Consider the following 12,078-nt stretch of genomic DNA (forward strand, 5'->3'; position numbering starts at 1 on the left):
AATTCGACCGCAATTGCATATACCCCTATAACTTAATGGTAGCTTTGTTGGATTAGTGTTATTTACAGGTTTTAGGGTACATTTACCACCGGCCGGAATAAATACCCTTAAACTCTCTAGCACACTTGTATTATTAGTTGTCTACAGTTGTAAGAGTTACTCTTTCATAAAACAAGCGGTACCAGTAAGAGGAGGGGGAAAAGTAAAAAAAAGGCTAATCACAAGTTTGGTAACATATTAAAAAATTAAGCAGCAATATTTATTGTATTAAAAAGGGAAGAACAGTACATTAACACCCAAAAAGCTATAATTAAAATCTGGTTTAACAAAAAAAAAAAAAAAAAAAAAATCCCCTCCCCCCCAATACTGTTTTTTTTCACGTCTAATAAAGTGATCTAATTCAAAATAATTATATACAGGATACATATCGAAATAAATTACTTGACATATGCATGAAGGAGGAAAATATAATAAACAGTACCAACCATGTTTTATTAATTTGTACAGACAGAATAACTTTGCAATATGAAATTAAAATTTACAGGACAATTCTTCCATCATTGGTAATTTTAAACTATACAGCAGCATTATCTGACAGCTGGAAGATATTATCTAGTGATATGCTTTACATATTCCAAAGGTATGTTCCAGCACAATACTGAATAAATTAGGTTTGTAAACTAAGATTGCATATTTTATGCTGTACCTATTTAACCGACATAACTAAGGTTGAGGTTATCCACATATTAAGATCGAAGAACTGGCAACTGCAAGATATCATTAAAAAAAAAAATAAAAAAAAAAATTGTATTTATGGCATCAAGAAAAGGACTAAAATCCATGTAAAAACCTGTGTTCAAATATCAAATTAACTGTGCGACATTAAAGGAATACCTTTACTTTAATATTATGCATGTATGGATTATCATACTGGATGGGAGTTGTAGGTTTTATGCTGCAAGCTTATTTTAGAAGGCTTTGCAAGTGTAAGAAAATAACTTTAAATATAGCAAATGTTGAGATAAAGTGATATAATTTGTTTTGTGAATTAATACTAATATATATATATATATATATATATATATATATATATATATATATATATATATATATACATATATATATATATATACACACACATACATACATATATACCTTATATGAACGGAAAATGAAGTGTTGGAGAGGCAGGTTATTTGCAGTGTGGTTAATTCGGCCATTTATTTCATAAACAGAAGGACATTTACACCAACACTTTCCCACCCAAATCACAAATAATTATGATGGTATCTATCACTTACTACATAGTCCACAAATGTCGTTGAAGTCTGCTCTAGCTACGCCTCAGTCCCCTTCCCACTAGCCATTTCATTTATTTTCCCTTTTAAAGTAGAATTAGTCTACTGGTGTAAATGTAGAATGAAAGTTATAAAATTGCATCAGCACTGGCCATAAAGAAGTACACACATGAATGAACAGGGGGCTGCGGGTTGGTGCTCCAGCATACAGCTATTACAGTGACAAATCAAGCTTTGACAGAAGGAGCATCATTAGAACCAAATACATGGGACGGGAAATACTAGTTAAAGCAAAGTTTACAGATCATCATGCAACACAACACTCATATTTTAGGCACATTGCCCATAGTGTAAAAGCAACACAGTTTTTTCATTAGTGTCTTGTTAGGTCTACTTCATTTGCTGTGGTGCCATAAATAGGATTTACGGTTTTTACACTCTTGTCATTCAGAGGGAAGAAAACGTTCTAATAAAACTAAAGACTACGCATGGGATTGATCAGGGAAACACCATGATGTATATTTGTACCTTGCACATGCCAGAAATTAAACCACTTAGGAAAATTAATACTGTACCTTTTTGCTTAAATAAAATATTGTCACTTACAGGAAGGGACAATAGTGCAGCAATCTAAAGTAAGGAATGCAGACATAATAATTCATGTACCATAGACAATGTATCTTTGTTCACTGAAAGGAGATTTCCTTCCATAAAGTAAATAGAATTAAAATACATATAGACTTTTGACTTAAAAAAAATTAAACTTTCAAAATATTTCTTAACTTTACATATTTAATAGTTTGCTTTGTACCATAAAATTAGAACTCATATATAGATCAACAAACAAGCTGAAATGTACTATCCTTTTAGGGAACTCCCCTTAAAGCATAGATTTACACTCTCCCAGGTGCTACATTAGCACTTATATTAAATACACAAGGAGCAGGTCTGAGATGTAAAATGGCACCAAGATGCAATGTGGAAGCCAGACGTGAGCCGTGTTACACGTCAGAGCCGCTCCATAAAAACACAGCAATATCTCATATGCAATTTGTAAAACATGCCATGAGAAGTCATCTTTTTCCCTCACAAAAATAAGTATGTTGGGAAAAAAAAAAAAAAAAAAAAGCTTCCTTTGCCAACACAATAATATAAGCTTTAAATAGCTGTACAATTAATCTGTGTGGGAAAGCAGGTACATGTCCATTTGAAACTCAACATGGATTCATGCAGAATCTCTGCATTCTCTCTTCCAGTCACTTCATTTGCTTTTACAGCAGAAAGGCTGGGGTGACTGTCTTCTCTATGGTTTCCATGGCAGCACACTCCGTCTCTGGAAAATAAAACACAAATAAAGTCAATTAATGCTGAACAATGAAATTGTACAAAATGTAAAAAATGCACAGTGCTTGAATGTACACTAACAGCTTTACAAGGTTAAACATTAATGGCTTCTGAACAATGCAAATAGATAGATAGATATATATATATATACATACATACATACATACACACACACACATTATATATCTATATCTCGCCACAAGACATACGGGTTATTTGTGCGATGTGAAAGGGGTAACACAGCTTTTATAAATGCTTTTTATAAACATGTTCTCAAAGTTCTATCAATGCACAGATGACAAAATGTCTTACACTGTAACATGCATTAGAGGGGAGGGGGAAGCTTGTGCTGCATTCAGGGGGGTCAATTCAATAAGGCATCACATAAGGACCCTACACACTTGCGGCAGCACCTCACAGGACACAAGAAACTAGTGACTTCTATTACAAACATTGCAAAAAAAGAAAGTCCATACTCTTCCCTGTAACAGTCTGGGAAAAGCAGATCCAGCCCAACAGCACTTGTTTACTAGCTGTAGCTTAGCCGACCACGTGAGCAGCAGCCTGTTAGCAGGATCCAGCCAGTTGTCATTCATGCTCACAATCAGTTATAAAGCACTCTCTCATTAGCAATGTCTAACTCGTTTTTACTCTGCTACTACCCAAAAGATTCATACCAACTCTTCACTGACAATACCTAGTTCACAGATGTAACCAACTAAAGATTACAAAGATGATGCACTTGCTATTTGTTGGGTTCATCCCAAGAATGACCACAATACAGTACGTGTATTTGTTAATAATGCAAGCTTTTAAGTTATTGAACGCACCATATACTGTAAACAGTGGGTGAAAAGCTCAATAAAAGAATCAAAAGGTGGCTGTGAATTTTAGCTATGTCAAAGTCCCCTATGAACTACATGTAGGGTCAAATAAACCAGCCTCCAAATGGGATCAAAACATAAAAGGGGAAAACTGTATTGTTTTTCGCTGTGGGTACCACTAGGGGGCACAAAACGGAGCAATTCAATTGTAGCTCCGTTTAGATGCCCGGCAGCGTCGGGGATGACATTTCTTCTCACACCCTCCTGAGGTGCTAAGTCGGCACTTTTGATGCTCAAAGCAAGACTTTAAAACTTGTTTTAAAGTTTTATGCGGCTAAACTCTGGCTGCGCGCAAACACAACTAAATCGTGAATTGTTTAAGACAAACGTGTACTTACCGGGTGGGATCCGGCATTTGCACTCTGCTGCTGGCTTTCCGACCCGGCAATATACCGGGTCGGTTGCCATAACAACGGAGCGCGCAGCAGCAGCAGGGGCGGGGGTGGAGGCGGTGTCGGGAGATGAGCTCATCTCCAGCGCCGCCTCTCCCTATCTTGTGAATGGGAACCGTGTCGCATCGACACGGCTCCCATTCACACCGCACCTGACCCGGTAATCAACCCGGGTAAAACCCTTCTTTTTTACCGGGTTGATTTACCGGGTCAGGCGACCCGCTAAATCGGCCAGTGTGCTTTCACATCGCACACTGACCCGGTTCGACACGGCAATATGCCGTGTCGGTACCGGGTTATTTGTGCGATGTGAAAGGGGTAACACAGCTTTTATAAATGCTTTTTATAAACATGTTCTCAAAGTTCTATCAATGCACAGATGACAAAATGTCTTACACTGTAACATGCATTAGAGGGGAGGGGGAAGCTTGTGCTGCATTCAGGGGGGTCAATTCAATAAGGCATCACATAAGGACCCTACACACTTGCGGCAGATACGGCCGACCCAGCGGCAGGAAGGGGGGGGGGGGGGGGGGGAGTGAAGTTTCTCCACTTTCCCTGTCACTCGGCACCATAGCAGTGCATGCATATATGGACGCGGTTGTCCATATTGGCCTGCATGCACAAGCGACGGGGCAGCAACGATGAACGATGCGCGGCTCCGCGCTCGTTCCTCGTTGCTGCCTCCACACTGAACGATATGAACGGTATCTCGTTCATTAAAGAACGAGATCGTCCATATCTTTCAGTTTTATCGCCCAGTGTATAGGGCGCATTATAAGCATCTGCGAGCAAGCAAGACCATATGGCGAACTTACAGTACCACCACACTTGCAGATTTTTTGTTTGTACACATTAAAATCCATGAGTCTAGGGCAGGACTGATATATACCGAGATATTAGCAGCATTTCCACGCCGTTACAGTGGCAACTCATTCCTGGAACCTAACTGAACCTGTAAGATTATCAATTTGGAGTAGCAGTGAATTGAGGTGAACAATTCCAGACGGAAAAACAGCCACAGTATTTTCTAAAGTCCTAACATAAACTGAACGCACAAAGAATAATTCTACATTTAAAAAAAATAAAAAATAAAAAAATAAATAGCTGGCAGTCATAAATAGGTCTAGTAGGTCATGCTGAATAGTATCTTTTGACTTAGGTGTACGGTACACATGTTTAAAACAATAGTCCTTGCATCAGTAATGTTTTAGTTTCTTGAATGAAACAGTTCTGTGAATGAAATACAAGCAATCATTGAAGCTAAAACAGAAAGCTTACTATAAATCGCAGATCAATAGAATATAGCTAGGAAAGTACAAGATGAAAAAGAAAAAGCTACTCCAAAAACTCCTACTTGAAGCAGTCATTTTCGGTCAATACTTCAGTAACCACTCATTACCTTACATGATTTTTGTAAGTCCCCATATTGTTCCTCTTTGCAGTCTCTAATGAACCTGGTGAAAGCCCCAATTCACAAACAGCAAGAGCCTGCGTCAGTCCCATCACTTATAAGCCCCACCATGTGCAGTACACTATTATAAATACGGATTAGCTATGATGGCCCAGTCAATGGCAGGGATGGCTGAGGACCTGCTCCAGCCTACTCCACAACAAACACACATACTTTAGTGCAGAGTAGAGAGGTTCCTGGGAAAAAAACCTGAAACAAATTAGGGGGGTGGGGAGGAGGAATGTATCAATCCTTCCAATGTGAAAAGCTGGAGATGTTACCCATAGCAATCAATGGGGTCAATTCTATTCGGCAACTTAAGAATAGCGCCGGGAATTAGCTCCCGACGCTATTCAATTCAGCTAAAGTTAAGTCGGCGATGTCCCGTTCTCGCCGACTTAACAGGTAGTTTTGTCGGGAGAACGGGCATTCTCCGACTTAACTACCCGGCGCGAGGCCGATTCCCGACAGAATCAGCCTCGCGCCGGCCGCGAGGCAGCACTTTTGTCGGGTTTATTCTCTCATCCCCTGGGGATGAGAGGAGAATTCCCGACAATTGCGGGCAACTAGTAGCAGAATTGAATAGCGTCGGGAGCTAATTCCCGGCGCTATTCTTTAGTTGCCGAATAGAATTGACCCCAATGAACTTCTAGCCATCATTTATCTAGCACATTCTATAACAGGGGTAGGCAAACTGTGGCACTCCAGAAGCATGCCCTGCCACAGTTTTAGCATAGCCAAACTACAAAACTGGCAAGGCATGCCAGGATGTCTAGTTGCACAGCAGCTGGAGTGCAATAGATTACCTATCCCTGCTCTATAAATTGACAGAAGCAGATTTGGTTACCATGGGTCTCCACTTTATCTTTAGGTTTGATGCGTCTTCAGGTAGGTCTTTTACAGCCAAAAGAAATTAAATACAGATGTTCCAATTATATGAATCTTTCACAACCCTCACAATCAGGGTACATTTTTCATGCAATTTAAATAAAGTGAAATTTCTGATTTACTTTCAACTTGCAGGAACAATATAAACGGCTGTTACTACCATATTTGTGTTATGTTTGTAAACATAGGCCAAAACATAAATGCAAGTAGGCATGAGAATAGCTGGCCTTCTTGTACTTACTATGGAAGAAAATTAGGCACACTTCTGGGATAGCACAGTCGGAGGAAGAATATACACACATTTGTATTTACTTTTTTTTTTTTTTTTTTTTTAATTCACTTGGTCTTTACTGATCGCTTATTCTGCCCTGTATAAATAGGATGTCTTGGACTTTGGGGTGTAAATTACTAAATTAAGGTGTCTTTAAACTCATACCTAGAGCAATGTAAAACCAAAACCCCATAACTGTACTGCACTAGTAGAGAGCATATGTAAAGACAATATCTAATAACAGCATATGCACTCTAAAGATATACATATATATACACACACACACACACACACACACACACACACACACACACACACACACACACCCCTCTCTTAAATGAAGTCTGCAACTTTACACACTTTGATCCAGCATCTGTGAATGGAGGTTCAACATTTCATTTCCCCAGCAACTACTGTAGTTACTTCACGGCCAGTAGTCTTAAACAGTATGCACTAGTACAAGCTGTACCACTACATGATTAGTGACATAAGAGAGTCTGCAGACATTACATCACACCAAAAACAGAGAGGGGTTTGGATGGTGATTATAAAACTTGTATAATATATTTAGATATGTTTTTCCTTCATATCTGCTCATGTATGCCATCTGATATAAGTTATACAGCAGTGAATAGGTAGCCTATAAAAAAAACACAACTGTATATTTAGATATATAGGGGTAAATTTACTAAGATGGGCGTTCTATTTAAGATGGGATGTTGCCCATAGCAACCAATCAGATTCTACTTCTCATTTATCTAGCACCTTCTAGAAGATAATACCTGGAATCTGATTGGTTGCTATGGGCAACATCCCATCTTAAATAGAACTCCCATCTTAGTAAATTTACCTCATAGTGTGTGATTTGGTGTATTTTGCCTATACAAACCTTTTCTGAAGGCAGAACAATTCAGACAGTCAGACCTAGAGAAGTCGATGCTGACATAAGCTCCACTTTCCATATTGCTGCTTCCATTTTGATGCTGATTGCAAGCTGGAGATGTAGATTCACGGACATCATCGTGCATGGTCAGAGCAATGTAGTTCAAACCATTCTGAAAACCTGTAGAGCAGTTTCTGGACATTCTTTTTTCTTGGTCACAACTGCTTTCCTCAGGTTTCAGCCAAACGTTGTCAAAAGAGGCAGAACTGTGTCTTTTGCCACTTTCGGTAAAGCAAGAGGAAGAAGTAGTTACGGTGCTGGCAGAGGAAAAAGTCTCAGAGCTGTGTCTCCGCCTTCCCTGTTGATCTGCACGGATAACCTTAGGACCAACAACAGGTTCAGAAAGGGGATTGAGAACAGGGGTGAAACCACTGTTAAAAGAGGACATGTCACCAATGCACAACCGGTTCACAATAGATGAAGGACTATCCAATTTAGTGCCATTTTCAGTCTCATTAGGAAAGGGCCGTGGTGGAGTCATTGCCATGTTAAAAGTCATTGTGGTATAGTCATCATTCCTATTTGTGGAGCTGACACAGGCTGTACCACATGGGAGCTTTACATACTCAACTCCAGGCTGAATTCTAGAAATACTGGTGCATGAGTAAGATGAAATGTCGGTTAAAGAGTTGGACAATTCTGTGGTGGCTTTTGGAGACTGCACATCAATATCTACACTCATGTAATCAGATAACGGGGATTGTCTATGGTCACAACTTGAGCCCAAAGAAGATGGCGACCCTTCTGCAGACAGAGAATAAGGAGTACTACTTGCTTTATCGCTGAAGTCAATATTTATATATTCGCCAGGACTAGTAGGTTCAGCACAGTTTGAATTATCAAAAAATCTTGGCATTGTACTGCTACCTCTCATGGCCAGCGTCAGCTTTGTGGGCCTTGTAGCCTTAACTTGTTGTTCCAGTACACTGTTGGAAGATTTCAACTCAATCTTTGACAGACCATCTGCATCTCCATCCTTACAATCAGTTGTATTTTCCAAACCCAAATGTAGTAGCTTTCCAGGCGATGACATGGGAACATACTCATTGTTATCACTGCTATGCTTTGATGAACTTTTAAAGCTTCTGGGTAAAGAAAAATAAGAACTGAAGCCCCTGGAACTGCTTACATTCGAGTCATTAGTCCGTTTAACAGTGCCAGAGCTTCCATAAGACATGTCCATGTACTCCCCATTGGGGACGCGTTCTTGGTTACCTTTAGAAAGGCCTATTACTGAATTTTTAACAGGTGAACTGGCAAAGGGAAACATCATCATATACCCTTTTGAATCCACATGAGAGGGACACCTAGAAACTATTTGTTTTGGTGCAGAAACACTTTTAGGAGCCATTGGCAAATAGTCATTGTCATATGAAATAAAAGGCATCATCGGCATGTAGCCATCATCTTTAGCTTTACTCCTGCTTTGGTTACAAACTGAATCGACAATACCATTACTGTAATCCTCTGGATGAGCACAGTCTTTCAACTTTGGTGATTCAGAATAGGCAAACTGCTTGTTTACCTCTTCAGAGTCTTCATCTAAGGACACAGCAGCCTGTGACTTCTGGTGTAGTGTGGCATTGGAGGGTTTAGTTAGAGAGTAGGTTCTTTTTCTAAAACTTTTGTCAGCCTCCATATAATCATCCTTACCATTAGGGTTGTTTTTCACGCTCATTGACATGTAGTCGCTCAGAGTGTTTTCCTCTTGTATTGGTGGTGTATTCCCTAGGGAATCGGGAGTATTACTCCTTACACGAAAGTACCGGAGATCCCCTGGACTTGAACCACATTCATCTGATGAAATGAAGCCACCGTCACTCGGGGATCCACAAACAGAACTGGAAGGTCTGGTCAGGGTATCAGAAGTAGACCCGTGGCCACTACTAGAACACACGCTTATGGGGCTTGTAGCGGATGGATAATGAGAGACTGGAAGAGATGCAGATCTGGAGTGGTAACCAGAGTTGAATGGTGCTCTGACATACCTCCCAGCACCTTCCTGCTTGCCAAGGTTTAATCGTGCAGTGTTTAAATGGATCAAGCTCCCAGTGACTGACCTGAATGGCCTGGTCATCGTACCTTCACCCTCACTGGAGGTCCTAAAGCGGTAAGAGTTGCTTTTTGCAGTAGGGGGGGTACCAGTAACACTCTCAGTACGCGATCTCCTCTGCAGGCCGGTTTGGCTGGGGGGCAAATTGCCCAGATACCTCCTGGTTGTTATGAAGGAGATGGGATTGGTGCCCGAGGACTGGCTCTTGCTCCTGGGGCGGAACTCCGAGTAAGCCTTCAGGGCTTTCATGGTCTCCAGGAAAGTCTCATGCATGTGCTGAGCAACCACGCAGTCATCCACCTGCATCCAGAGCTCACCTGCCCCGGTGGACGAAGAGCGGCCAACCTCGATGAAGAAGTAGTTCTCGGAGTGACCGCAGCGGCGGATGTTCATGAGCAACAGGTGGACACAAGCCACCTCACAGTTGAGCTTGACCAGGTGCACGGCCTTGTTGGACAGACACAGTCGGTAGACCCCCGACAAGTTCTTGCTCTGGCCCAACCCCCTGGGCTTGACGTTCACCTGCCAGACCTCCTTGAACACAGGAGCCACCCTCTGGCCCCCATAGCTCTCCTCCAGCTCCTCTGGCTCCAGGCACAGCCTCTTGTTCTCGTTGATGAGCTGGCTGAGGGCATGGTACCAGGAGTCCTGCTCCGGCTCGCTCTCCGCAGCCATGGCGAAGTACTCGTCCTTGGTGTAGAGGGCCAGTAGGTGCTTGTGCTTGGCGTCCGCCCGGCGGCTGACAGTGAAGCACTGCGACAGGAAGATCACCCTCTTCGGGGGGCAGCCCGCCCCGCCGCCCGGCCGCTGCCCGCTCCGGAACTTCTTCTCGTTATCATAGTACTCTAGGCGGGCCGGCCCCAGGTGGCTGTGCGCCCGCAGCACGAAGTAGCGCTTGTGGCCGTGCTTCTGCTTCCGCAGGTAGCCGCGCTTCCGCACGTCTTCCTCCCCTGCCGCCTCCTGCGCGCCGGACACGCACTCCTCCCGTACCTGCGACAGGGTCGGACCGGACAGGCGCCGGTAGCAGCTCTCCTCCGCGCATGGTTGAGGCGGGGACGGCGGCAACACCTTCATGGGAGCCCGGCCGGCTCTCTCCTCCTCGTAGATGAGGACGCCAGCCATGGAGGGACGGGGAGCCCCGGGGGCTGCACTCGCTGCTGCCGGGATACCGGGGGGAGACCCGGCTCTATCACCTTCGTCACTGAATGAATTACTGCAGCTTGGCCGCACTCCGGAGCGTAGCGGTAACTAGCAGGCGGGCATGGCGGCTGCCGGTGTGTGCGGGGCTCCTCTCACCGCTGCCGTACACATTCACCACAGACAGACTGAAGCGGGGGAGGGAGAGCGGCACGGCGAAAACAACACGTGACCCCGCCCGCCCGCGTCACCCAGAAACCGCCCGCCCGGCACGGGGGCCCGACCGCTGTGGGTGAGTGACAGAGCGCTGCGCCAATCGCACCGGAGACAAGCGAGAACTTTTCACAGAGTGGGCGGGAAACCCGCGCTGAGAGGATCTCCCCTCCCCATTTCTTTACTCACGCTTTGATGTAAACAGCGCCCTGATTGGTGAGTAGGGGGGCGGGGCGCTGTTCCCCGCTAATAGATACACAGTAGTAACGGGCATGGTCAGGGCTGAGCTGGCTGTTTAGTGATTGGTCACATTCAGAAGCAGTTAGGGTTTGGCGTGAAGTGATTGGCTGGTCCTCGCATCTGTGTGTCCTTCCCTCTCAGTGGGCGGGAGGTACCGCTTGGTTGTGAAGAGAAGTAAACAACAGTCTGGGAGCGACGGCAGCAGCAGCAGCAGTAGGGTGGTGACTCGTAGCTGCGGTGTATGCTTGTCACATATATATATATATATATACCTGGCGCGGGCGTACGTCACCCGGGGGACTGCGGCATCTCCTGGCACAGCGCCTGTATATGTGTGTGACCGTGTGTACACTAGCGGCCGCGTTACACGGGGAAGACCCGCTCGTGTTGTGATGTGCCGCTGCAGCATGTATACACAGCAAGCACATGCGCCGCAGTCATCTGACAGCGGCTGCATGTACAGCAGCAACATGGCATGTCACACACACACGGATTGTGTGTTCTTGCATTCAATTCATTTTCCTCGTAGAGGATGGTGAAATGTATATCTATAGTTTCCAAGCCATAAAGGCCTAAGGCATAGGCATGTGTTTTACTTGTAACACTAAAATCCAACCCATTAAAAAAAAAAAAATATGTGTATATATATATATATATATATATATATATATATATATATAGTATTCTAACCTTAGAGTTATACATGGGTAATATGTGGCGAGTTCCTTAATTTGCAACAGTTTATGTGAGCAATACACCTGTGCCAGCTCTGCTAATGTCTATCTGATCGGCAATCAAAAACATGAATTGACTGACATTAATAATGAACGATCAGCCGGCAGACTGCAGCACAAGCTCCGTCTCATTGGCCCCCAATTAGTTTTTGGTCAGAATCGGCGAATTGAGAATTTCCAACATGCTGGTTGGGGGAACCGTGAAAATCCATCAAGTTGGAAATATGT

The 12,078-nt window shown here is 43.3% G+C and overlaps 1 protein-coding gene across 1 annotated transcript; it reads right to left on the reverse strand.

Annotated features, from left to right (window-relative positions):
- Positions 1-473: 473 nt before the first annotated feature.
- On the reverse strand, positions 474-10,882 carry IRS4 (insulin receptor substrate 4). Its single transcript, XM_063937289.1, has 2 exons — positions 7,420-10,882; positions 474-2,631 (listed from the first exon to the last, which is right to left on the reverse strand). The coding sequence occupies exons 1-2, from the start codon at positions 10,646-10,648 to the stop codon at positions 2,570-2,572; spliced, it is 3,291 nt and encodes a 1,096-aa protein (XP_063793359.1). The 5' UTR covers positions 10,649-10,882; the 3' UTR covers positions 474-2,569.
- Positions 10,883-12,078: the final 1,196 nt, after the last annotated feature.

The sequence above is a fragment of the Pseudophryne corroboree genome, chromosome 8, assembly GCF_028390025.1.
Source record: "Pseudophryne corroboree isolate aPseCor3 chromosome 8, aPseCor3.hap2, whole genome shotgun sequence".
Lineage (NCBI taxonomy): Eukaryota > Metazoa > Chordata > Amphibia > Anura > Myobatrachidae > Pseudophryne > Pseudophryne corroboree.